This window comes from Bactrocera dorsalis, chromosome 3 (genome assembly GCF_023373825.1).
Source record: "Bactrocera dorsalis isolate Fly_Bdor chromosome 3, ASM2337382v1, whole genome shotgun sequence".
In the NCBI taxonomy this organism is placed as follows: Eukaryota; Metazoa; Arthropoda; class Insecta; order Diptera; family Tephritidae; genus Bactrocera; species Bactrocera dorsalis.
In genome coordinates, this window is record NC_064305.1 from 23,787,324 (window position 1) to 23,812,323 (window position 25,000).

Here is a 25,000-nt window from a genome sequence, read left to right on the forward strand (position 1 = left end):
TTTTTTTACCACTTACGGCATGTACTTAGTAATTCTTAAATTTATTAAATTTTCAATTGTTCTTTGATTTATGCAATATTTACTTATTTTCAGTGTACTATTGCTTCAGCTATTTGTGTAATAATATATGAATATTCAATTGAAAAAGATAATTTTAATAAAAATAAGAAAGTTTTTTTGAATATAGACAATATTTCTGTGTAACAAGAATAATTTAAAGGCTAAGTTGAAGAACATTTGTTTCCAATTTTCATATTTCAACGATCCTAATGAACTTCATGGTTTAACATTTTAAAGTTTAAAAATAAAAGTTGAACAACTAAAAAGTTGAATAACTAAAATAACCACGAAAATGAACAAGAACATAGAATAAGTAAAATGATAAAAACTTGTAGCAGCAGTAATAATGGTAGAAAGCAATTTAAACTGAAAGTTATTCATACTTTTTATACGCTAATTTGCTTAACTTTAATTATACAAAAATGACGGGAGTTGTTGGTGTATTTAATTATTGATAAGTAGTTATGCGGAGGGACATATACATAGATCATTTTTATTGAATGTATTTTCCATGTTTAGAATGTAAGTTGTCCATGGCTGATGTTGAATAAAGATGCGTCTCGCGGCATATTGCAACAAGTAACTTAGTATCTTTAACTGTTTTTTTTTTACTTTTTAATTGCGTAGATTTGTGTCTTTTCATGTCATGTCATGAGCTGGTGTATTTAGGTAAGTAATCAATGTTTAATTCGAAACTATATTACTTTACACATGCTTTCAAGCATTCCTGCAATCTCTGCACCGCTCTTTGTGTGTGTGTATGTATGTTCCATGGGTTTATGAATAAGGTGTTTTATTGAAAGTATATTTCAACGCGTTCTATGCATGTGTACGACAATAAAATTTGTAATTTACTTTTCCCTTTTATTTCCCCCCTTCTATATATTGAAATTGTACTATGTCACTGCGCATGCTACTGCAAGGATATTCACTTTTTCCCAGCAGCGTCAACTCCAGTACTACCATTGCCCGTCATTGTCGATTGGTAGGAGTATTGTGACCAATATTGGTTCGCGTCGTTGGCATTGCCCATACCAGCCGTCGCTTGGGGTTGCTGCTGATTTTGCTAAAAAAAAATACCATAATTATTGGTGAGTATACATGCATACATATTTCTTGGAATGCTATAATGTTCGGTATTACCTGCCACCATGCTAGCCAATCTTGTTGTTGACTTGAATCGGCGTTTCCCCATGGTTGTGCTTGTTGAGCATTGGCATAACCTATGGAGGAGAATGGTCAGTCAAAATTAAAAACACAAAATTCGCCTACTCACCTTGCATGTCACCATAACCCCAGTACTGTTGCTGTGCGGCAGGTTGCTGTTGCTGCTGTTGATATTGTTGATGGTGCGGCGTTTGTTGTTGCCAATTGCCGCCGCTGGACATTTGATGCTGTTGTTGTTGTTGTTGTTGTGACTGCTGCTGGCCATAGGAGCTCCATTTTCCGCCACTTTGTGATGAACTCTAACAAGGTAAATAACAATTTGATAAAAAATTGTTGTAAATTCAACAGAAATCTTAAACGCACCTTGCCACCTCCCATTCCTGTAGTCGCTGATTTGTTGCTATTGTACTGACTATGTTGGGCATGTCCCTGCGCATGATAGCCAGTTTGACCATGGGCGCTTCCACTGCCGACAGCATTATTTGTATTACTGCCATATTTTGTGGCCGCGCCGCCGGTCGCACCCGAACGCTCATAGCCACCGCGACTATCTTCTGTACGATTGTCGCGGTGGCCAGGCCGAAAATCCCGCTGGCTATCACCACCGGACCGATAGTTGTCGCGTCGACCGCCGCCACCACCACCGCCTGCATTGCGTTCTCTGTGATCGCGATCACGATAGTCTCGTCCGCCACCACCTCCACCACTGTTGCCACCATAAGAACTGTAACGACCTCCGCCGCCACCAGAATCATAACGACCTCCACCGCCGCCCGAGCGATTGTAACGATCTTCATAGCGATTAGAACCACGATTATTTTGCGACCAGTTCTGTGGACCATTGCTATATCGATTGTTGCGATTGTCATAGCCACGACCACCTGCACCACCACTGCCTCCGCCATAGCCGCGATCATCTCGCCAGCCAGCACGGTAGCCGGCAGCACCTCCACCACCGCCCCAGCGATTACCACCACCTGAATGGCCACCGCCGCCACCGCGGCGATCGTTCCAACGATGAAAATCGCGTCGCCCTCCGCCGCCGCCACCACCACCATCGCGATGTCGTCGATCATCTCCGCGCTGGCGATGATCACGCCGATTGCGTTTATTCGGTTGACTTTCATCCAAAGCCTTCTTACCTTTCTCGTTGTATCGTTTGACCTCCGCCTTAGCCTCATCACCACCAAGGTCAGTATAGATTACTTCGTCGAACCAATCCAGATCAATTGATGGCAGCGTAAAGTTGGCTGTAAGCAAATTTCCAAAGAATAAAATTGTTTGAGTTTGACATAAATGACAAATCAAGCGATTTTTTTGAATTCAGTTATTTTACTACAACAAAAAAAAAATTAAAATACAGTGTGTGGATCACCTATTAAGATGGATTAAGAGACGAATATAATCTTGTGAATCACTTGGACTGGCAGGTACACACCGTAAAGTAAAAGGTGGACACACAGAAAACTAGTCAATCGACAATTTAAGTGGTAAAGAGGAAAAATTTTATATATAGAAAAAAGTCCCTATGCGAATTGGCTGTGACTGGAAGCAAAAGTAAGCTTTACGGAATATTCCTTAGTCAAGACTAGATAAAAGTAAAAAATGGTTACAGCTGCAGTTATAAAAACCAACCCAGCGATAAAGGAACGGATTTATATATTTGCATTAATTGCAAAGCATCACTTTTTCAGGACTCTTTCAAAGGCGAAGTCGGTTTTATGAAAAAGTCTACCAAAACAAACAAAAAAAAAACATTTAAATGATTAGCACTGGTTAAATCTTATTCAATATAGTTAATATGGAAGTGTCTCGAAGAGTGTGAGTGTATTCACTTTTGAAATGGTGTATGGATATTTGAAATCCAACAAAATTCCGATGTCCACACGCAAATTGCAGCAGCTAACACTGCACTTAATAAATAAAGAAATACAGAAAATTATGGCATAAACAAATATACATATACTTCTATGTACATATGCGTATAAAATAGTAATGTAGTACACAGATATAATAATATTGTGTTAAAACCTGTAAATTAAAAAAATTAAAATACAAAAAATATAAAATGGCTTACATATACACAGACTAATTAAAATAATTGTATGAACGCACAAAAAGCGCGTAAATACTTTATAACTGTTAAGAAAATGGTATAATATACATGTATGTAAACTTAAAAAGGCAGAAAATGTAATTTGAAAACCTAATTCTTTTAAGAGACAAACACTTTTCGCATTTTCTATTCTTTTAGCAATTTCAGATAGATGATTTAAAAAATTGTTGAAGGCTTATTATTTTCTTTTTTTTTTTGGATTTACAATACGTGCTTACGTTCTTAGTTTGCTTTATTTATTTATTTTTTCATTTTAGATAATTACCTCGTAAATTATTTAATGTTGATTCTCTAATTGTATTAGCATTGCCCTTTTCTGTTTTCTCAGTGTTGCGCCGTTTCAATTCTTCTTCATTTGGTATGCAAACAACAGCAATGCGTTTGAAGTCGCCGAAACCTTTCATTTTGCGCCGTTGTGCGGATGCGTATGCATTGGTCTACAAAGTCATGATCACATGTGGATGAGGTTGTTGGTTGACAAATTGTTGTTGTAGTAGAAATTAAGTTTTTGTTTTATCAAATTTGATTTTATGCTTGTAGGTACATCAAATAACATTTCATAAATGTTGCTCGAGTTGTTGCGAGTGTTGATTGGCGCATTTCGTTTCTAATATACTTGTACACATTGCATACTTTCATACTGTATTTAACATTTAAATGACATAACATCTCTGATCTTATACTGTATATACTTCCTCACACATGATTGAATACAATTTGTTTTCATATTTAACGGCCATCGCGTATCTCATAGTACATGTAAATAAACCCAAACCGATAGTGCTAGGATAACTTAATACTACAAACATACCTCCAATATTATCATCACAATAAATAAGCAGCGTTTAAACCATGTAAAATACTATTTGAAATGACGCTCTCTGTTGGATACATAAGATATGTATGGCACTCATTTCGGATGAATCTAGTGGTGGATTGCTTAGACAAAAGGAATATTCAAATAATATAAGCAATAACTGCACTAGTAGTGTACGTCAATGTATTCTTTCTGGCTTCTATGTACTTACAGGCATTCTTGCCGCACGCTCCTCTTCCCATTGTGATTTAAGTAATTCACATTTTCTTCGATTACAATAAATTAACTGTTGCTGCTGCTTGCCGGTGATGACGCTGACTAAACACTATCCAATTATACTCACGGTGTATATATATACATATATGATAGTGACACGAGCAACTTACATTTCTAAAACTTACTTGCTTTTGTTTGGTGCTGCCTTAACTCACTTGCGTTCGAAGTAAAGTTTTTAATGGCAGTTTGGATTCAATTAATGACTTTTTAATAGCAAATTAAACTTAAAAAATAGATTTTTCAATATAAATACATGAAAAACTTGAAAAGTGTGTGTGTGTGTATTAAGAGGCGTTATATTAACGCAAACAAATTCTTAGAGGGACAAAATTAAACTTTTGTTTTGCTTAATTAATTAGGTCAAAAATATTATGAAATTAACAAATAAAAAAAAATAAATAAATGCTATGCTCTCGTTTTGCTGCCTATTTTAAGTAGTAACATATTCATTTTCGAGAATCTAAATGGCTCAACAAACACTCTCTACAACTTTAATTGCTTGCTTTCAACTTAACTGCTTTAAAGCTAACAGCATTAGTAGGAAAAAAATAAGTTTGAACTAAATCTGTTTTCGCAAATACCAAATGAAAAAAATTCTTGATAATATTCAGACAAATGTAAAGAAGAAAAATATGTATATAGATACATATGTATGTCCGAAGGTGCGAGTTTAGAAAAGCAGTTGGAGCGATTGTTCGTGCGTTTGCGTTAAATAAGCCGCAGGCTGCTGGCAGTCCATGCGCGATATTTTCTTCTTTCTTTTCCAAACTAAGGGTATGTCTGTACGACTTATTTTATATTTGTTGTAGCGTTATAATAAGATCTGCCCAATCTAAATTCTCCTCAAAACTATATACATGTTGGCGATTTCGAAGATGTTGATAAACGGTTCCACACTTAATACTTTGGATCGAAGTGCGATATATACATAATAAATTCTTTTTATATAAACAGAACAAACACGCAATCCCACAATTTTTCCAAAAATATCAAAACAAAGCTCAAGATCGGAGTTACACATCGTGAAAAACTCTGCATACACTACTACATATACATATGTATACCAAGATTAAGGGATTTTTTTGACAAGAACTTTTTTTTTCATCATCTCTCCTTAGATAAACATTTTTTTCTTTAACCTTTCCTTTCCTACTAGTTTTGCTGTTAGCCTTTTGCACAAAAACTATATTGTTTTGACTTTGTCAACCTAAAAACAACCGAATATTACCGAATTACCTGATCAAGTATGAAATTGCGACGTCGCTTGGTTGCAATCTCCTCTAATGGAGACAAATTATTTAAGCATAATTCGTAGACACGTTCCCAACGACCCTTATGTAAGGGTTTACGTGGCGAGCCATCAATCTGAAATTAATTAAATAATTAATAAGTTAACTTTTACGCTTAAAAAGTGAGTCGGAATTTCATCTACTTACGGTCATTTTGGCAATCAATGAATCTGCTCCAATCACGTGATAACGTTTTTCGGCATTTTCTTTGATGTGCTGTAATGCCCAATGGGTTTTGCCAGCACCGGGTAGGCCTACTAACAGAATAACTTCGCATTCCTTCCGACTGTTAGGTCGCTGCGGACCAGGCACATATTTTTCTTCTGGTATCAATGCGATCAGTTCATAACCGGTCAATAGAGAGACTGGCTCACGTGGTTCCGGTATGATTTCTTCATATTCATCTTCATCGGAAGACTCACGTCGTTTCTCTTTACTATCATCAAGACGTTTACGTTTGCTTGGTGAGGGTCCATCCACATCTTCTTCATTCTTTTTCTTGCTATCTTTTGCATTTTCACCTTCTTTTTTATCTTCTGCTTTATCTTCAACTGCGATGTGATTATCACCATTTGCTTCAACATTTTCAGCTTTCTCGCTTGTTTTTTGTTCTGTCGGTTCATCTTCCTCGCCTGCCGGTTTAGGATCTAAAAGAAATGTAATGCTTTAAAATGTCTATATGAACAAAATTAAAGTATTCAACTGCATAACTAGTTTACAATAGTTCACAACAACCCTTCTTACTAACAAAAAATAACTTGTGCTCTGGTACACAATTTTTATAATAAAAAAAATCTCACCTTCGGTTTTTTCGACGGCCTTTTCACTTTCCGTTGTTTCATTGTCTTCATCTTTTTTTTCCTTCATTTCCTCGTCCTCCAGGGTGGATGGTTTCGATTTAGCATCAACTTCCTCTTCAGATTTTGCACTACCTTCTTCCGAGACCTTACTGGTTTCTTCTTTAGGTTTTTCATTTTTATCTTTATCCTTTTCTTTCTCAACCTCTTTTTCCTTTTTCGGTATGCGCCGCATACGTTTCGGTCTCTCCACATTCGCTAGCAAATTTTCATTGTCAGCAAAATTCACATGGTACTCATAACCTTTAGTCAGAATATGTGGAAATAGTGCACCGTTGTCTCCCAAAATACTTTTGTCAAATTCAAAAGCCACGCCAAGATCTTCGCCATTTAAGGTATATTTAATGTTGCAAGGCGTACTCTCTAAATCCAAATAACATCCTATTACATCATCCAGTTGATATGGTTTCGAAAATTCTGTAAATTCTGAATTAGTAGCTTTGCGACCGGTCTCACAATAAGCGAACGAATTTTCAGCTTCACCCAGCAATAAAGTTGTGTCAGGCAAAGAAAAGCCAACACGAAATCCACGCACATGGGGTTCATCGCGAAACTGATGTGCACGTCCTAATTGGGTCTCCTCTGCCAATCTAACTTCAAAACATACTTTACCCTCACGCACACCATAATTTGTTCGTGCTCCAGACCAAATCAATGAATATATTTCATGTGACATGGGCTTCGCGGATGTGAACGTTACCGGATCTATGCGTAGATGTAAATCGGAATCGACTAAAAAAAATGGTAATAATTATTCAAAAATATGAAAAAATTTGTAATCAATAAATGTGGGATTAACTTACACCAACTTAAACCAAATTGCTTGTCTTCAATGGTAGGTTCATCTTCAGGATTTGTTGCCTCTTCTGCTTTAGACGGTGTACTTTGACTACCAGCGCCGCTTCGGCGTTTCGGTGTGCGAGATGTAGATTTGGATCGAGAGCGTGATCGTGATCGTGATCTTGACCGAGAACGGGAACGCGAACGTGAGCGAGAATGAGAACGATTGCGTCGTTCTTTGGAATGTGAACGTGAATGGGAGCGTTTATCACGGCTAACTTCTGGCTTACTTTCTTCCAACTCCTTTTCATTGTTCTTTTCAGTAACTTCTTTAACAGCTTCTTCTGGTTCATTATCTTGATCAACCTCCATTTCTTTGTCATTATTATCTTGGGCCTCCTCTGGAGTTTCAATATCGTTTTTATTAAGTTCCCCATCTACATCACGTTCTTCCTCTTGTTGATTTTCTACTTCTTCATTTTCGGGTTCTTCTTCAATATCTTCCTCTTTTGAATCTTCTCCATTCTGATCAATTTTTTCAACAACGTCATATTCTGTGTGCTCCTCTTGGTCGTTTTCTTCCGATTCTTGGTTTTGATTTTGATCCTCGTCAACGGCTTCTATTTCACTGGAAATCTCCTTGACCTCATCTTTAGTAGGGACGCTTTCAGAGTTAGCATTATCATCTTCTTCAGCTAGTGTCTCCAAATTAGGTTCCACTGCTGCAACTTTTACTGGTGAAGGTGAAGGAGAGCGGGTCATGGACCGAGTACGGCGGCATCTTCTACCAGGAGTTCCTGGTGTACCGGGTGCTGAACCTGATACGAAATATATGTATTATAAATATAATTATTTTTCTTTTAAAATTATTCACAATAAGTCGAAATACCCGAAATCTAATGTGTATGTCTATATGAGCTAAAATTTTTTATATCACCTTTAGTTTTTCGTAATGAAGGCTCCCTTTCTAATGCTATTGTTTAAAATAAATCGAAATATTTGATCACATAAGTTTCTTCCAAATATTTTTCTTCAAAAAGTAATTAAAATATGCTCGAATATAATGTTATATTCATTATCTTATAATTTATAAGAAAAAAACTTACCAATGCCATCTTCTAGAAAAGCCCTTAAACGTTCTACCAAAACCGCTTTAACACCTTTAGTATCAAGACCACGCGTTTCCAGCTCCTTTCGAAGGTCTATCACCTTCATCTTATCCAATTTGGATACATCCATATTATTTATTATGCGAACCCTTTGCCAATAATTAAATTATTTTTTGCCGTCTTATTTTGTGACAATTTAATAATAAGTATTAAATGTTCAGTTAGTATTATTTACTAGACGCATATGTACGTAAAAAATAAAATGCGGTCACTCGCGGTCTCACAAAACGAGAAACGGCGCGAATGCGTTTCTCGCAATCCGCTGTTACTGCGGTGGCTGCTTTTCTACTCGTTGCTTGCCTTGTACTTGAGGTGGTGGAAAGATTTCAGCGGCGAAAATCATCCAAGTCACCCTGCAAAATTTTCTCAATGTATTTTTCTGCACTTTTTGCACAAATTGCCTAATATTTCCATTGAATATGATGAATATAACAATAAAAGAGTATTTTTAAAATATTTTCAAGTATTTTTATGTGTGTGTTTGCACTATTTTAATATTTTTTCACACAGACTAACCAATCATTGAAAATTTCTTCGTTGTCGTTGCGCGAATGAACGAACAAACATGAACGAGCAGCGAGCGGCGCGATTCCGAAAAAATGGCGGTGAATTGGAATGGCAGATGCTAGAATTTTACGAGTTGCCGTATTCAAGAGACCACGTAGCTATAATCTAAGCATACAAGTGGTTAATTATTATAATTAGTTCTTTAGGTAAAAGGGTTTTTTGTAAATGTACACACAATATAAAAAAATATCTAGTTTTTATATAGAAAGTTTAACAATTTCAGACAGTTCCGGCATAATTGTAATTATTAAGACTCTAGACATTGTATAATACATATAAATCGGATAGAAGAAGTTGCCACTCTATACAAACTGGTTTGAATTCAATATTTCTACGACGTATTTCGGAGTAGAGTGTAGTGCATTCTGCAATTAGATGGTAGGATTATTGTATAACGAATTTTAAAAATAGGTACCGTTAGGGTAGCTTATTTTTGTTGCATAATGTATAAAAGTCTTCTTCTCTATACAAAATATTTATTCTACTTTGATGTAAAATCTTGAAATATCTGTCATTTATGCTTTTATGGTTTTCAATTTAACCACAATTTTATTACTATTTCAAACATGTACATACGATTAACCAAACTTTTATTCTCATAGTATAATAAGTATAACATAAATACTTATGTATATTAGTAACATTTTTGTAGAGAATAAATACTAAAATGTAAAACAATAGCCCTCACTTACAAATTATTTAAAGCTTATTAAGTTGTTTACATTTCGATTTAAGCCTAGCAACGTTCTGTTTGGATTACCACCCACACCAATTCGTTACACTGATTCCAATACATACTAACTTGACGCTAGAAAATTCCTTAGATTTCAGTAGTTAGTAGCGAGTCCTAAAACTTTAGTTTATTGTTTACCCTTTGAAGTGTTGGACGCCTACTCGACAATTATTTTATTAAAGTTCATTTCAGAAATAGAATAAATGTTAAAAGCAATGTTACATACGGCACGTGTTCATATTCCAAAATCCCACGAATGTAATGTTTATGGTAAATCAACCAAATACCGGTCTAAATCGGCAAATCCACCAACGAAACGCCCTTTCGTAAACTATTCTGCACAACGAGCGCGTTGTGTACCACCATTTTCAGTGCAATCGATGCAGAAAAATACTGTGGTTGTACATGGACCAATAGACGAGCCACCAGCACCCGCAAGCGCACGGGGAAAAGTTAGTGGAAAAAGTATGTATCGAATTTAATGATAGTATTTGAAATTAGTCATTATACCATATGTATGTATGTATGTATGTAACGGTAAGATAATTTGTATAAATTTCAGATTTGAACGGCACCAAAAAGAAAACCATTTCCACTTTACAACTGGATTTGGGTGGAAGCAATGCCAACGGTGGTGATAGTCACAGGCGTTCTACAACAACGTTTCGCATGTATTTTGATCGTGGGGATCTACCTATAAAAATGGAGTATTTATGTGGAGGTGACAAAATTGGTTGGACGGTAAGATTGCATTCATACATACATAAATACATATGTATGTATAGTAGTTGTCGATAAATAACTATTTTCTGTATTTCGAAAAAAAAATTTCAAATGAAAACTCTTTTTTTATTTACAAAAGTCTAAAATTGTATGCATTTTCCATACTAAAAATATTTTTTGCGTACAATTAACAATTTTGCAATGGATCAAAGTTTGCTTTATCTAAAAAGAATCAGCAAATATTGATTGATAGATAAAAAAAATTAATATTTATATTATATATTATAAGAAAGAATATTACAATATTATTATTTTTATATAATTACCAATATTCTAAAATAATCATAAATTCACTAAGTTCGTAACCTAAAATAATAATCCTAAACTGCTCTGCTCAGTATTGTAAATATTACCCTTAAGAAAAAATTTGGTATAATTAAAAATAATACGAACCTAATCAAAAATAATAAATTTCGAATATACATACATATTTATTTAATTTTATATTTACAAACATATTCCAGAATAATAAATTCCTAACCTAAAATAATAATCTGTTGAATATTCTAGTTTTAATTATAATTCACTTTCGCTTGCCATTTATACAGCTGCAGTATATAACTTTGCAGATACTTAATTTTGAACTCAATTTCCGTTGCAAATGCAGATTTTGATTTTGATTGATGGATTATTTATTGCAACAAAATGCAAATTCCTCAAATAAACAGTTCAGCTGTGCTTATATAAAGTTTCTATAAATAAATAAAAATAATAATAATTTCGCACGACAATGTTGTCATTTAGAGAAATAATGTTTTACCGCGGATTTATTGCTCATGTGGGTGTACTCTGTAAGAATGTATACACCTACGAACACCTGCCTAACTCAAAAATGCAAGTACTGTGAAAGGGTACATGCTTACGATCAGATGGGCGAGTGTTGCGGGTAATTGAAATGGAATTGAATGTTTTTTTTGCGTTCTTGCATTTTTTGTTGCGTGCAAAGGCGTGCTTGGCATGTAACACGAAAATAAACGCTCATTATATATGTATGTATGTATGTATGTATATTAGAGTGGGTCAATTTTTTTCTAGACAAAGCAGTTATCAAAATCGTAAACTACGATGAATTCTAAGAAAATTTGCCTAAGAAACCATGGGTCTAAAATGAAAATCGAGCCTCCGGTTTTTAGCGGGAAAATTTCGTATATTGTATTTTGTAAAAAAAAAATCCAATTCCTATTCCACTGTCGATTGTTTGCTTGTTTTGTAGCTATCGAAGCTAATTTGCTCAAATTTGGTATGTGATGTTGTATTTAAGCAGAAAATTCGACAGTACAGAAATTTTTTATAGGGGGCGTGGCACTGCCCACTTATGAGTTCATATGCATATCTCTGGAACCACCCCACCGATTTCGTTCAAATTTGGTATACATATTACACAATGCCTACTTAAGAGATATCTGGAAAATGATCGAAATCGGATAATAACCACGCCCACCTACCATATAACGGTAATTTTTGAAAAAACTAAAGATCGGAAATTTTAATAACTGTTGAAGGGAAACATCTTGAGTTTGGTATTCGGTGTTGTATTGCAGCCAGAAATTCGACAATATGAAAATTTTGGCATGTCACCGCCCACTTTTGAGTGCATATGTAAATCTCTGGAACTTCTTTATCGATTTCGACTAAGTTTGGTACACATTTTAGATTGTACCTAGTTAGGTGAGATTATGAAAATGATTAAAATTGGGCAAAAACTACGGCCACCTGCCATATAACGGTATTTTTCTGTACGGTCACTGCTTTATGTTTTCGACTCTAGTAGTTTTTACTGTTTTCCTTTTCATTTATTAAAAAAAATCAAATTCCAATTTCTGTTACACTGTCGATTGTTTCTTTGATTTGCACTTGTTTTTTTTTCAATTTTATTTGTTTGCTATGATTTTATCAACTTCTCAGAGAAAGCAAAGCAACGCTGATGAATTACTAATAAAACAATTGTTTCCGAAACCATCGTTTTAAATTCTTTTGACATACCACGCTGAATACATCGGTTCTCGTCCGATCACCGAAGCTTTTTAAAACCCGATCTAAATACTATTATTTTATAAATATCTAATTTATTTTTAAGGGTCACAACGTTTTATTTCTTAAAATTACAAAACCCATGAGCTTTTACATTTCTTGTGTATTGATGATTTAATGGCCAATTTCATAAAAAACTTTTTTAACATTAAGCTAAACATCAAAATTAGACCGTTATCTATACAGCTTCTAAAGCTGTTGGAATTTCATTTCGAACAAATCCAGACATAACCACTACTGTTAGTTTTCTTAAAAGATTCAATAACATTTTTGAATGTTTTAAATTTGTGTAGAGCACTTTCTCAAAATTGCAAGTATATAGAGATCTTAAGATCAACTTGATATGCATCACAAAAAGAACGCTGCTGAGAAGGTGTGGCAGCACCTGTACGGTCACAGCTTGATGTTTTCGGCTCCAGTAGTTGTTACTATTTTCCATTTCATTTATTTAAAAAAAAGGTGCGTGGAGTCCCTACGCGCGGATGAAGTTATACTTCTTAGTGATATTCAGAAATGCACATCATTTTGTATGAAAGAAAACTAGAAAACTTAAATTCACATTTTATAAATTTATTATGCACATAAAATGAAGAATAAAGCAAAGTCTAAATGAATGAATTTTGACTCAGAAAGTAGTTCCGTCTCTTCGTTGCGGAAGAGAATATGCAGCGTAATCATCTCTCTTTTGTTCTTCGCCAATTTGGCTGCCGGATTGACTTGTGAAGATCAATTTTTTGTTGATGACATATTCATATGTGTATGTTTGTATGCTTGTGATTTATTTGTTCGGCAATGTATGCAAATATATGTACATATAAGTATATATGAATGTATGAACATGCAAGTCAATGCGCGCACATGCGTATACATATACTCATATGAGCATGTGCAGATACACAAGATAGGATAGAAGATGTATGCCTTTTAACATCGTATACTATACAAATAAATATTTTTCTTACTAATAGAAATTAAATTTATCACAGCAATATACATAATATACATATACATAATATTGCTGTGATAAATTTAATTTCTATTAGAAAGAAAAATATTAATTTGTATAGTATACGATGTTAAAAGCAAAAAATTAAAAATTTATTCTGTCCAGATTCGAACCTGGGACCTGTGTTAGCATCTTGACCTTCCAAGCGCTTACCACCAACACCACCATTGATAATTAGGTTGCGCTGACTTAAGTATGATTTGGTTATTCATGCAAGAAACATACAATGGTTCTAATAATTTTGTTTAAGTATAGAATATACATACTTTGTAGAACATTTGCTTTCGCAATAAATTTATCACAGCAATATACATATACATAGTATGTATATACATATGCATAATATGTATATACATAACATTGCTGTGATGCCCTGAGAAGTGTAATCTTAATAAATTTATTTTTAATTTTTTGCTTACTAATAGAAATTAAATTTATCACAGCAATATTATGTATATGTTTATGTATATTGCTGTGATAAATTTATTTTCTATTAGTAAGAAAAAAATATTTATTAGTATAGATTTCCAAAAGCACAGAAATGATTCTGTGAATTTATTCATTAAAATCGCCACTCAGAAGTCGTTTTATCCCTTGTAAGCGAGCGATTTTCTTAAATCTCACGCTCCCAGATAAAACCACATACCTCGTGCTCGTGGGTCAGTTTCAAAAACCACAGAAATGATTCTGTGTGATTCTGAAAGGCCAACGCAGAGTATTTCAACCAAAACATACGTAAAATAGTTGAGAATTCGCAGAAATGAAAGACAAAAAAGAAGTATAACTTCAATAATGCACAAGCATACAAACATACATATGCGCACACATGTGAATATGTCACCAACCAAAAATTAAAACATTGTTCTACAAAAACAACAACAGCATAAGCATGGAACATTGTGTTGTGTTGTTGTGTCGGCCGAGCTGTGCCGAAAGAAACGAACAAACGATCGCCGATTGTCACCGCTTCGCTTGCTGCTCGCACATCTTCGCAGACAAGGTTGCGTTACATTCATATGGATGGAGCGAGGTTGCGCAACTTTGCGTTACTTTTATATGGAAGGTTGCGCAACCAGAATCTATCGCAACCTTTTCCGGCGTCGTATAAGAAGTATAACTTCAAAAACAAAATGAAAAGTTTCTCGTTAAAAACCGGAGGCTCCGTTTTGATTTTAGAGCCATGGTTTCTTGGGCAAATTTTCTTAGAGCTCATCGTAGTTTACGATTTTGATAACCGCTTGGTGCATTTTTTTTGCTCCATACAAATTGACCCACTCTAATGTATATGTATGTACATACATAAAAGTATCTGCTACATGCTTACACATAACAGTATATTAGAGTACTCGTAGTATATCTGGTATTTAGTTTACTATAACAGCTTTTTTTTGAAGGTGGATATTGACAAACTGGACTACAGCCTCTACTTGCCGCTCTTTTTTGACGGTCTGTCTGAGACCCAGCACCCCTATAAGACATATGCTCGTCAAGGTGTTACCGATTTATTGGTTGCTGGCGGTGAGAAAATTCATCCTGTTGTACCGCAATTAATATTACCACTTAAGAGTAAGTGTTAACCAGTTAATATACATATGTATGTATGTAGTGTATGTATTGAGGTGATTACGTGCGCCTTAACGTAGGTTACCGCAAGCCAAAGTGTTTATGACGCCAAAAACATGATTAGGATTCCTTTTTTGCGTTTCTTTATTTATAGATGCACTTAGCACACGTAATTTGGAGGTTATGTGCACAACTTTAAAAATAATACAACAACTTGTTATGTCTTCGGATATGGTGGGTCCAGCTTTGGTGCCGTTTTATCGACAATTGCTGCCCATGTTTAATGCATTCAAGGTGAAAAACGGTGAGTGAAATTAAAATTATACGTTTTAGTCTAAAAACTAGTGGACGCGCTAGAAATTTATTTTTTCTTCTTCTTAATTGGCGTAGGCACCGCTTACGCGATTATAGCCGAGTTAGCAACCGCGCGCCAGTCGTTTCTTCTTTTCGCTACGTGGCGCCAATTGGATTAGAATTGGATATTCCAAGCGAAGCCAGGTCCTTTTCCTCTTGGTCCTTCCAACGCAGTGGGGATCTTCCTCTTCCTCTGCTTCCCGGCGGGTAATGCGGCGAATACTTTCAGAGCTGGATTGTTTCCGTCCATCCGGACAACATGACCTAGCCAGCGTAGCCGCTGTCTTTTAATTCGCTGAACTATGTCAATGTCGTCGTATATCTCGTACAGCTCATCGTTCCATCGAATGCGATATTCGCCGTGGCCAACGCGCAAAGGACCATAAATCTTTCGCAGAAATTATGAGCGACTTATAGAGTTTGGTTTTTTTTTGTCGAGAGAGGACTTTGCTTCTCAATTGCCTACTCAGTCCAAAGTAGCACCTGTTGGCAAGAGTTATCCTGCGTTGGCTTTTAGGCTGACATTGTTGGTGGAGTTTACGCTAGTTCCAAGATAGACGAAATTATCTACAGCTTCAAAGTTATGACTGTCAACAGTGACGTGAATGCCAAGTCGCGAGTGCGACGACTGTTTGTTTGATGACAGGACATATTTCGTCTTGCCCTCGTTCACTGCCAGACCCATTTGTTTTGCTTCCTTGTCCAGTCTGGAGAAAGCAGAACTAACGGCGCTGAGGCCGATGATATCAATATCATCGGCATATGCCAGCAGTTGTACACTCTTATAGAAGATGGTACCTTCTCTAATTATTTTCTTGAATTATTTTCTCCAGAAGCAGGTTGAAAAAGTCGCACGATAGGGAATCGCCTTGCCTGAAGCCTCGTTTGGTATCGAACGGCTCGGAGAGGTCCTTCACGATTCTGACAGAGCTTTTGGTATTGCTCAACGTCAGCTTACACAGCCGTATTAATTTTGCGGGGATACCAAATTCAGACATCGCGGCATAAAGGCAACTCCTTTTCGTGCTATCGAAAGCAGCTTTGAAATCGACGAAGTGGTGTGTGTCGATTCTCCTTTCACGGGTCTTTTCCAAGATTTGGGGCATGGGGAATATCTGGTCGGTTGTTGATTTGCCAGGTTTAAAGCCACACTGATAAGGTCCAATCAGTTTGTTGGAGGTATGCTTTAATATTTCACACAATACGCTCGATACAACCTTATATGCGATGTTAAGGAGGCTAATTCCACGGTAGTTGGCGCAGATTGTGGGGTCTCCTTTTCTATGGATTGGGCATAGCACACTTAAATTCCAATCGTTGGGCATGCTTTCTCCGACCATATTTTACAAAGAAGCTGATGCATGCTCCTTATCCGGCCGGCAATTCGTCGGCCCCTGCCGCTTTGTTGTTCTTCAGGCGGGCAATTGCTATTCGAACTTCTTCATGGTCGGGTAATGGAACGTCTGCTCCATCGTCATCGATTGGGGAATCGGGTTCGCCTTCTCCTGGCGTTGTGCGTTCACTGCCATTCAGCAGGCTGGAGAAGTGTTCCCTCCATAATTTAAGTATGCTCTGGACATCGGTGACTAAATCACCTTTGGGGGTTCTACAAGAGTATGGTCCGGTCTTGAAACCTTCTGTAAGCCGCCGCATTTTTTCGTAGAATTTTCGAGCATTACCCCTTTCGGCCAGCTTATGAAGCTCAAATGCGCCTCGCTTCCCTTTTCAACTCTCGGTATCTATCCCATACCGCACGTGTTGCGGTCGACCGTAACGTTGCGAGGTAGGCAGCCTGTTTTCTCTCCGCTGCGACACGGTACTCCACGTCGTACCAGCTGTTCTTTCGCACTTTCCGAAAACCAATGGTATCAGTTGCAGCTGTACGTAAGGAGTTTGAAATGCCATTCCACAGTTTCCTTATACCGAGTTGTTGACGAGTGCTCTCAGAGAGCAGGAGTGCAAGCCGAGTAGAAAATCGTTCGGCTGTCTGTTGTGATTGCAGCTTCTCGACGTCGAACCTTCCTTGTGTTTGTTGGCGTGCGTTTTTTGCTGCACAGAGGCGGGTGCGAATCTTGGCTGATAGTGGTCCGAGTCGATGTTAGGACCTCGGAGCGCACGCACATCTAAAACACTGGAGACGTGTCTTCCGTCTATCACAACATGATCGATCTGGTTGGTAGTTTTTCGATCCGGAGACAGCCAGGTGGCTTGATGAATCTTCTTATGCTGGAGTCTAGTACTACAGATAACCATATTTCGGGCCCGAGTCGATCACCCTCAACCCATTTGGGGATGTTTTCTCGTGGAGGCTGAATTTACCGACCGTAGTGCCAAAGATACCTTCTTTGCCCACCCTGGAGTTAAAGTCGCCAAGCACGATTTTGACATTGTGGCGGGGGCATATCTCATAAGTGCGCTCCAAACACTCATAAAAGGCATCTTTGGTCACATCGTACTTCTCTTCCGTCTGGGCGTGGGCGCAAATCAGCGATATGTTGAAGAACCTCGCTTTGATGCGGATTGTGGCTAGACGTTCATTCACCGGAGTGAATGATAGTACTCGGCGACGAATCCCACACCAAACTTGCGCTCCTTTATATGACCACTGTAGTAAATGCCACAAGGACCCACTCGTATCTGTCCTTGTCCCGTCCATCGCATTTCTTGATGTCCAATTAAGGGACCGGGCATTCCAGGAGCATGCTCTCAAATCATAGTCCTAAATTCGTTTGCCATGGTCGTCATCAAAAGGGGGGTCTCTCATCCGAGGCTGTTGTTGTTTTTTCATTGGTAGTGTTTTTTTACGTGGCGGGTCCCAAACCCAGCGCACAACCCTATGCTGGGGATGTTTCGCCTTCTCACTTTAGCTCGCCTTCAAACGGATGTTCTTAGGCTACCCAGAGGATACTTGGTCAAAGACCGGAAGTCGTGAGCTGCTTGAGTCATATGTAAAAGAATCGTTTCTGGCCACTCCCAAGTGAATGGTGATCAGAGAACTTTCCTCACTTGCGTGAACTTCTACACATGACTCCTCCTCTTTTCTTATAAAAAACTGTTTCATTAAAAACTGTCCCCATTTGAATATGTAGTACTCCATTCATGAGTAAAAACTCGAGCAAAGTGTTCATCAGAGCCGAAATACAGCCTTGAACAGGGTATTTTAAGTTTGCCACGAAGTTTATAACACCCACAGGAGAACGTCGGAGATCTTATAATGTATATGTATGTATACATGTTCGTCTGACCGGTCTGTATATACGCGAAATAGTCTCCCTGCATGGACTATTGCCCAAAAAAATGGTATAATCTCCAAAGAAATTGTTCAGACCGGACCACTATAGCTAATACATAAGTCGGACATATTTTATTTGTAAAGGATTATGTACATGCATATAATCAATAAAAGTATGCATTAGACTCGTATGTGTTTGTTGTTACTAATCTAAATTATCGGCTCTCAATTAATCCCTCTTTGTTTCACTCTAGAGTCTAGACGTATCGACAAAGGGCATCTGCCTAAGTATACATATTGTTGTTAATGTATAGACAACAACATCAAAACTATTTTTTGTCTATTCATAGAGATTTATTAACTATCAACAGTGCAATATATAGGCAATAATGTATGTATGTATATACCATATAACCTTGTACCAAAAATGCAATAAACAAATGCGAAAGCTGTAGCTAAGTGACCATGCATACATACATACATATGTATGTCTGCAAGTACATACTTACACATATGAAATTGCGCTGACGACTAATGATAACCAAGCTGACTTACTGAATCAGACTTATCAGTAAGTATAGATTTAAGTGATTACTCATTTCGAATAAAATTACATTAAATCAACTATGGGGTCCTCAAGTATTTCGAATTCTGTTTTTGTCTCAAATGTATACTTTACATAAATAATGGACCCTTTTTTGTAGTCGAACTCATTTTGTTGAAAGATTAGATTGATGACGAAAATTGTCAGTAAAGAACGATCTTATTTTTTTATTGCGAATTGCTTGGCACGTGGACCGACACGCTGCTATGGCTGTAATCAAACTGTCTACTAAACTGTGCAAATATGACTACATATGTATGTACATATTGATTATGAAAGGGTAAAAGATTCAACCCCCTATGGTGCAAAAATTCCGGCGAAAAGCTTTTTAATAAATATATTTGTGATTTAAAAGCGAGCTGTGAAGGTCTCCGATGGTCGGTGCAAATCGAAACAGTTCAGCGAAGGACCAATAGAACTAGAACGCAGTTCTGCTGCTTTTTAAGGGGTTACATGGGTTTCACAGTTTCAAAAAATCGAAAAAAAATTTTTTATCTTATTAAATTCTATAACATTTCTAGAATCTTCTTCTTTACTGGCGTAGACACCGCTTACGCGATTATAGCCGAGTCAACAACAGCGCGCCAGTCGTTTCTTCTCTTCGCTACGTGGCGCCAATTGGATATTCCAAGCGAAGCCAGGTCCTTCTCCACTTGGTCCTTCCAACGGAGTGGAGGTCTTCCTCTTCCTCTGCTTCCCCCGGCGGGTACAGCGTCGAATACTTTCAGAGCTGGAGTATTTTCGTCCATTCGGACAACATGACCTAGCCAGCGTAGCCGCTGTCTTTTAATTCGCTGAACTATGTCAATGTCGTCGTATATCTCGTACAGCTCATCATTCCATCGAATGCGATATTCTCTCTAAAACTCGCAACGTCGACTCATCTGTTGTTGACATCGTCCAGGCCTCTGCACCATATAGCAGGACGGGAATTATGAGTGACTTATAGAGTTTGGTTTTTGTCTGTCGAGAGAGGACTTTGCTTCTCAATTGCCTACTCAGTCCGAAGTAGCACCTGTTGGCAAGAGTTATCCTGCGTTGGATTTCAAAGCTGACATTGTTGGTGGTGTTTACGCTGGTTCCAAGATAGACGAAATTATCTACAACTTCAAAGTTATGACTGTCAACAGTGACGTGAGTGCCAAGTCGCGAGTGCGACGACTGTTTGTTTGATGACAGAAGATATTTCGTCTTGCCCTCGTTCACTGCCAGACCCATTTGCGTTGCTTCCTTGTTCAGTCTGGAGAAAGCAGAACTAACGGCGCGGGTGTTGAGACCGATGATATCAATATCATCGGCATACGCCAGCAGCTGTACACTCTTATAAAAGATTGTACCTGCTCGATTAAGTTCTGCAGCTCGAACTATTTTCTCCAGCAGCAAATTGAAGAAATCGCACGATAGGGAGTCGCCTTGTCTGAAACCTCGTTTGGTATCGAACGGCTCGGAGAGGTCCTTCCCGATCCTGACGGAGCATTTCTAGAATATTGTCCTAAATTTTCAAGTTGATCTGATCAATACTTTCAGAGATACAACCCTGAGAACTTGTGCGCTCGAGGCAATCTAGGCTAAGTGCGCCGTCTTTAAGCGCGTTTTTCTCGAAACTGTGTTTTCAAAGTTGGTTGTCAAGATTTCTCGCGAACTACTCAACCGATCTTGATGAAACTTTACACAGGTCTTCGAGATATCATTTACAAGGTCTTGAACGAAGGATTTTCTTTTTTTTAATTACAACTATTAAAAAAAAAAAAATGTCGAGAAAATTTCATCGAAATTTGCATTTTTTTATAAAACGTCTGCTAAAAATCCAATTTTCACTTTTTTTCTTTTTCCTTCGTCTAATACCCAGTTTATTGTCTTTACTAAAACACGTATTTTTTATTTTTATTTCTGATGATCCTGAAAGAAGTTCTGCTGACAACGCAGATGCACCTTTTTTCCGAGGGACTGCCGGAAATGGCGTCGTAATGACTGCCATTTTGATATTTTTTTTTTGAAAATTTTACAAAATGTTTACTAAATATGAGTCTTTTAAATAAAAAAAAAATTCATTAAAATATTTTATTTTTTATATGTAAAAAAAAATTATTGAAAAAAGGCCGTTTTTTGCCCGAGGAAACCCATGTAACCCCTTAATAAAAGATGTTTCAGTGTTGACGTCAAAACGAGCTGCAAAGTTTTTCCATGGTCGGTTCAACTCGAAATAGATCAGGGAACGACCAAAAAGGTTTCTTTTTAACAAATATATTTTCTGTAATGACTTCAAAATAAGGATAATAAGTAAAGCTTCAAGTTTGGTCAAATATAATCAATGTTTTCTGCTTCGTTTTAATAAACGGTATAATACTTATTTCAAAACGAGCTGCAAAGATTTACGACATTCGTTCGACTCGAAACAGGTCGGCCAAAGAGCCATATAATTTTTTTTCTTTAAGGAAACGGAGTAGGTGAAGAGATTTTAAAGCGGGGTATGGTTACTTCGACTCAAAGAAATTTGAACAGTCAGCGACCACTTTGACATTATACTACAACTGTTTGTTTTTTAATACTTCTGCTACAATATACATATATTTTGGAAATAATATATTTGCATGGATATCAGTTGGGTGATTCGCAAGCTTAACATTAAAAAGCACAAATGTGGGAATTTTATTAATTGTAACTCTCTTATTAATTTTCTTCTTCTTTGTAGTGAATTGCGGCGATGAAATAGACTATGCTCAACGTACCAATATGAATCTCGGAGATCTCATCGATGAGACCTTACAAGTGTTGGAGTTACATGGGGGCGAAGATGCTTTCATAAATATCAAATATATGGTGCCCACTTATGAGTCCTGTTATTTGAATTGAATTACGTCAATATTGAATTATTTTCTTATAACTACTTGTATGTAAAAAAATGTGTATATTTAAAAATTTATTAGAAAATCAAATGCGTTTTTAATGCTGCCATATGCTTTGAATATATTTTCATTTATAAATCAATTTATAAAGTTACTGATCATTTAATATAGTGAATATTTACACATATAAGAGTACATAAATTCATATTTCTTAAATAATTGAAAGTGTAAAACAAATTTTGCGCCAAATTTTAAGCAATATTAAAAAATAGTATTGCTTTACTTTTCACGTAAATCCCATTCCTTACCGGAACGTAGAGCTATTGCCAAATCTTCAGCAATAGCGTAGGATGCAACAGCAATGCTGAAAGTAAGAGAATAACAATTATTATTATACAGGTACGGAAAGTGTTATTTATAATTAAAAACAATATAGCTTAAACGAAAGCTGGGTCAGCAAAATGGAAATATTTTCGACTCTACAATAATAAGTGCAACATATGTGAATAACTTAAATTGTAATACATACTTAAATTTTTTTTTTTTTAATTTTTAGTATAAATATTTTAGATTTTCAATGAGTCAGTTAAAATATTAATACTATTAAATTCATTTAAAACTTTTGTTCGCCAAACTGTACGTGAAAATTTTCGATAAAAATTAAGCAATCAAGTTCATAATTTGTTAATGCGAAATCAAATTAATGAAAAGCTGCTAAAGTCCAAAAAGTGGGTTTGTATACACAGAATTGTTATAATAATATTTTTCCCTTTATAAGGTATATATATATATATAAAAATATATTTAGATTTAAAATAATTTCAACCCATATTAGAGTCTACCAATGATGAAATGATAAGAAGAAATTTTTCCATATACACTTACTGCTGTTGCATAATATAGTCTTTTTCCGAAAATTCGTATTCGTTGCCCTTTATATTGTGGGGAGAATAACGATTGTAGAAACCCCAAATAGAATTCATCAACTTATCATTATATTTTGCCGGTGTATATTCAGTCACTGTAATAAGTAAAATTTAATAAATGTAGATACAGATTGCTTTATATACAAAACTTCCAACTTACATTTTTTATTAGTATTAATATTTTTTGTTTCATTTTTATCAGTGTTGCTCTTTATGCGAGCTATCAGTAAGTCCCTATTATTTAATTCGCGCAATTTACTTGCGGCAAAAGCTCCTTGAGGCAAAGCGGCCATTTTTGAACAGTCTTCAATATGCAAAAGAAAAGTAAAACCAAAGCTTAAATATATATGTATGTAGATACAATAAAAATCAAATATCATTACATGCCCGTAGAAATACTCAGAAAAAGTTAAATAACGATGAAATTAAAAACACAATTTTTAAATAAATGAAATAATAAAACTAACATATTTTTATATAAAAATACTAAAACAGTTTTAGAGGTCAATTCTGTGAACCTACACAGCTGATAAAGGGTGCGATAACAAAACAAGTGTATGCGTATATAGGCATATGATTTTAGATTTAGCACGTTTTTCTGAGACTTTAAATTATTAAATTAAAATTTAAAAATATTAAACATACAACACACACTTCTTCGTATAATAAATATTTATACATATACGTATATACATATGTATATTATTTTATTATAGCATTGAAACACTTTAATTTTTTATTTTATTAAAATCATTGCCTTTAAATTAAGTTCTTCATAACTTTTCGGTGATATGTAGAATAAATATTTATTTTTTTATGCATTTTATTTTAATTTTTAGTTATGAACTTGTTAACTTCTTAATCTTTATTCGCCTGTCAGCATCAACAATGCTAGTGATTTTAGTGAAATACATATTAATAATTTTTCAAAACACAATTTTTTTTTAAGTTTTTTTTCATATTTATAAATTTTAATTTGAAATGTTTATAAAGCAATATCTTTTTCCTCTCGATCCTACACTTATGTGAATACACATACATACTTATGTATGTACATATGTATGTATATACAATATAAATTTTAACTGAAAAAAATTTATAAAGCTCATACCTTCACAATTGTTTAATATATCACAAATAACGGGTTTGTCAGTGAAATGTGATTCGCTGTGTACTGTAAAGTCACTTTTTAATAAGTCTTGCAAACAATTTCGTTTTCTTGGCAAATTCAGTATAATGTTTGGATATTCGTCACTTTTTATAACCACCATTCAAGCGTCTTTTCTTTAAGCAATAGCAAAAAAGTATTGTCTTTTCCGCACTGGGATAACTTTTTTGGTTAATATTTTTGACACTGTACACAAACAATTTTACTATCAGTAAAACAACACTTTTGAGTTAAATATAAAAAATTTAACAAATGACCGGTTATACATTTGTATGCACTTGCAAGAAATCATAAAGAATAGCAGAGATGTTGCTTTTAACGCTCGTGATGTTCAAAATTGAACTGATTTTGTTGGCAACATGCGGCTGAGATTTATAAGTACACTGTTCGATTGTTTTGATTCGCTGATTAAATGAATCGGATGAGTCCGTGACGCAAAGAAAATTCATATGCATACATACATACACATGAGATAAGTTGTTGTAGATTAGGGGCGGGTGTCAAAGCCGGTGCTGTTAGTGATCAGTAGAGGCTGTTGGAATATAATACTAAGATGAACTGTTTAACCTACATACATATATATGTATAAGTACATACATATGTACGTACCTACATAATATTGTTTATAGTAGAGACAAAATTATTACTTCTTATCT

The 25,000-nt window shown here is 35.8% G+C and overlaps 3 protein-coding genes and 1 pseudogene across 4 annotated transcripts; 1 reads left to right on the forward strand and 3 right to left on the reverse strand.

Moving 5' to 3' along the window:
• Positions 1 to 231: 231 nt before the first annotated feature.
• LOC105228665 (heterogeneous nuclear ribonucleoprotein U) lies at positions 232 to 9,096 on the reverse strand. Of its 2 annotated transcripts, XM_049451586.1 has the most exons (11): positions 8,469 to 9,096; positions 8,300 to 8,335; positions 7,386 to 8,180; positions 6,526 to 7,314; positions 5,873 to 6,372; positions 5,673 to 5,801; positions 3,609 to 3,780; positions 1,591 to 2,477; positions 1,337 to 1,526; positions 1,204 to 1,283; positions 232 to 1,126 (listed from the first exon to the last, which is right to left on the reverse strand). In XM_049451586.1, the coding sequence occupies exons 1-11, from the start codon at positions 8,599 to 8,601 to the stop codon at positions 989 to 991; spliced, it is 3,849 nt and encodes a 1,282-aa protein (XP_049307543.1). In that variant the 5' UTR covers positions 8,602 to 9,096; the 3' UTR covers positions 232 to 988. The 2 variants fall into 2 exon arrangements, with proteins under 2 accessions (XP_049307543.1, XP_019846720.2); XM_019991161.3 differs by lacking the exon at positions 8,300 to 8,335.
• A 722-nt stretch (positions 9,097 to 9,818) lies between these two features.
• On the forward strand, positions 9,819 to 22,392 carry LOC105228667 (parkin coregulated gene protein homolog). The gene is made up of 5 exons (XM_049451596.1): positions 9,819 to 10,296; positions 10,394 to 10,572; positions 15,046 to 15,217; positions 15,369 to 15,518; positions 22,097 to 22,392. Exons 1-5 carry the CDS (start codon positions 10,035 to 10,037, stop codon positions 22,255 to 22,257), a joined length of 924 nt encoding a protein of 307 aa, XP_049307553.1. The 5' UTR covers positions 9,819 to 10,034; the 3' UTR covers positions 22,258 to 22,392.
• Positions 14,222 to 14,351, reverse strand: LOC125777938 (small nucleolar RNA U3; annotated as a pseudogene).
• LOC105228666 (uncharacterized) lies at positions 22,341 to 24,705 on the reverse strand. The gene is made up of 4 exons (XM_011208568.4): positions 24,288 to 24,705; positions 23,337 to 23,480; positions 23,136 to 23,271; positions 22,341 to 22,614 (listed from the first exon to the last, which is right to left on the reverse strand). Exons 1-4 carry the CDS (start codon positions 24,445 to 24,447, stop codon positions 22,530 to 22,532), a joined length of 525 nt encoding a protein of 174 aa, XP_011206870.1. The 5' UTR covers positions 24,448 to 24,705; the 3' UTR covers positions 22,341 to 22,529.
• Positions 24,706 to 25,000: the final 295 nt, after the last annotated feature.

Coding starts and splice junctions, on each gene's coding strand:
- LOC105228665 (XM_049451586.1), bottom strand. CDS start 8,601: ATGGATGTATCCAAATTGGATAAGATGAAGGTGATAGACCTTCGAAAG. Junction 8,181..8,299: donor TTCATTACGAAAAACTAAAG/GTGATATAAAAA, acceptor ATTTCGTATCAG/GTTCAGCACCCGGTACACCA. Junction 6,373..6,525: donor GGCCGTCGAAAAAACCGAAG/GTGAGATTTTTT, acceptor CATTTCTTTTAG/ATCCTAAACCGGCAGGCGAG.
- LOC105228667 (XM_049451596.1), top strand. CDS start 10,035: ATGTTAAAAGCAATGTTACATACGGCACGTGTTCATATTCCAAAATCC. Junction 10,573..15,045: donor GTGACAAAATTGGTTGGACG/GTAAGATTGCAT, acceptor TTTTTTTTGAAG/GTGGATATTGACAAACTGGA. Junction 15,519..22,096: donor TGCATTCAAGGTGAAAAACG/GTGAGTGAAATT, acceptor TCTTCTTTGTAG/TGAATTGCGGCGATGAAATA.
- LOC105228666 (XM_011208568.4), bottom strand. CDS start 24,447: ATGGTGGTTATAAAAAGTGACGAATATCCAAACATTATACTGAATTTG. Junction 23,481..24,287: donor TATATTAAACAATTGTGAAG/GTATGAGCTTTA, acceptor TGCATATTGAAG/ACTGTTCAAAAATGGCCGCT. Junction 23,272..23,336: donor TATTAATACTAATAAAAAAT/GTAAGTTGGAAG, acceptor TACTTATTACAG/TGACTGAATATACACCGGCA.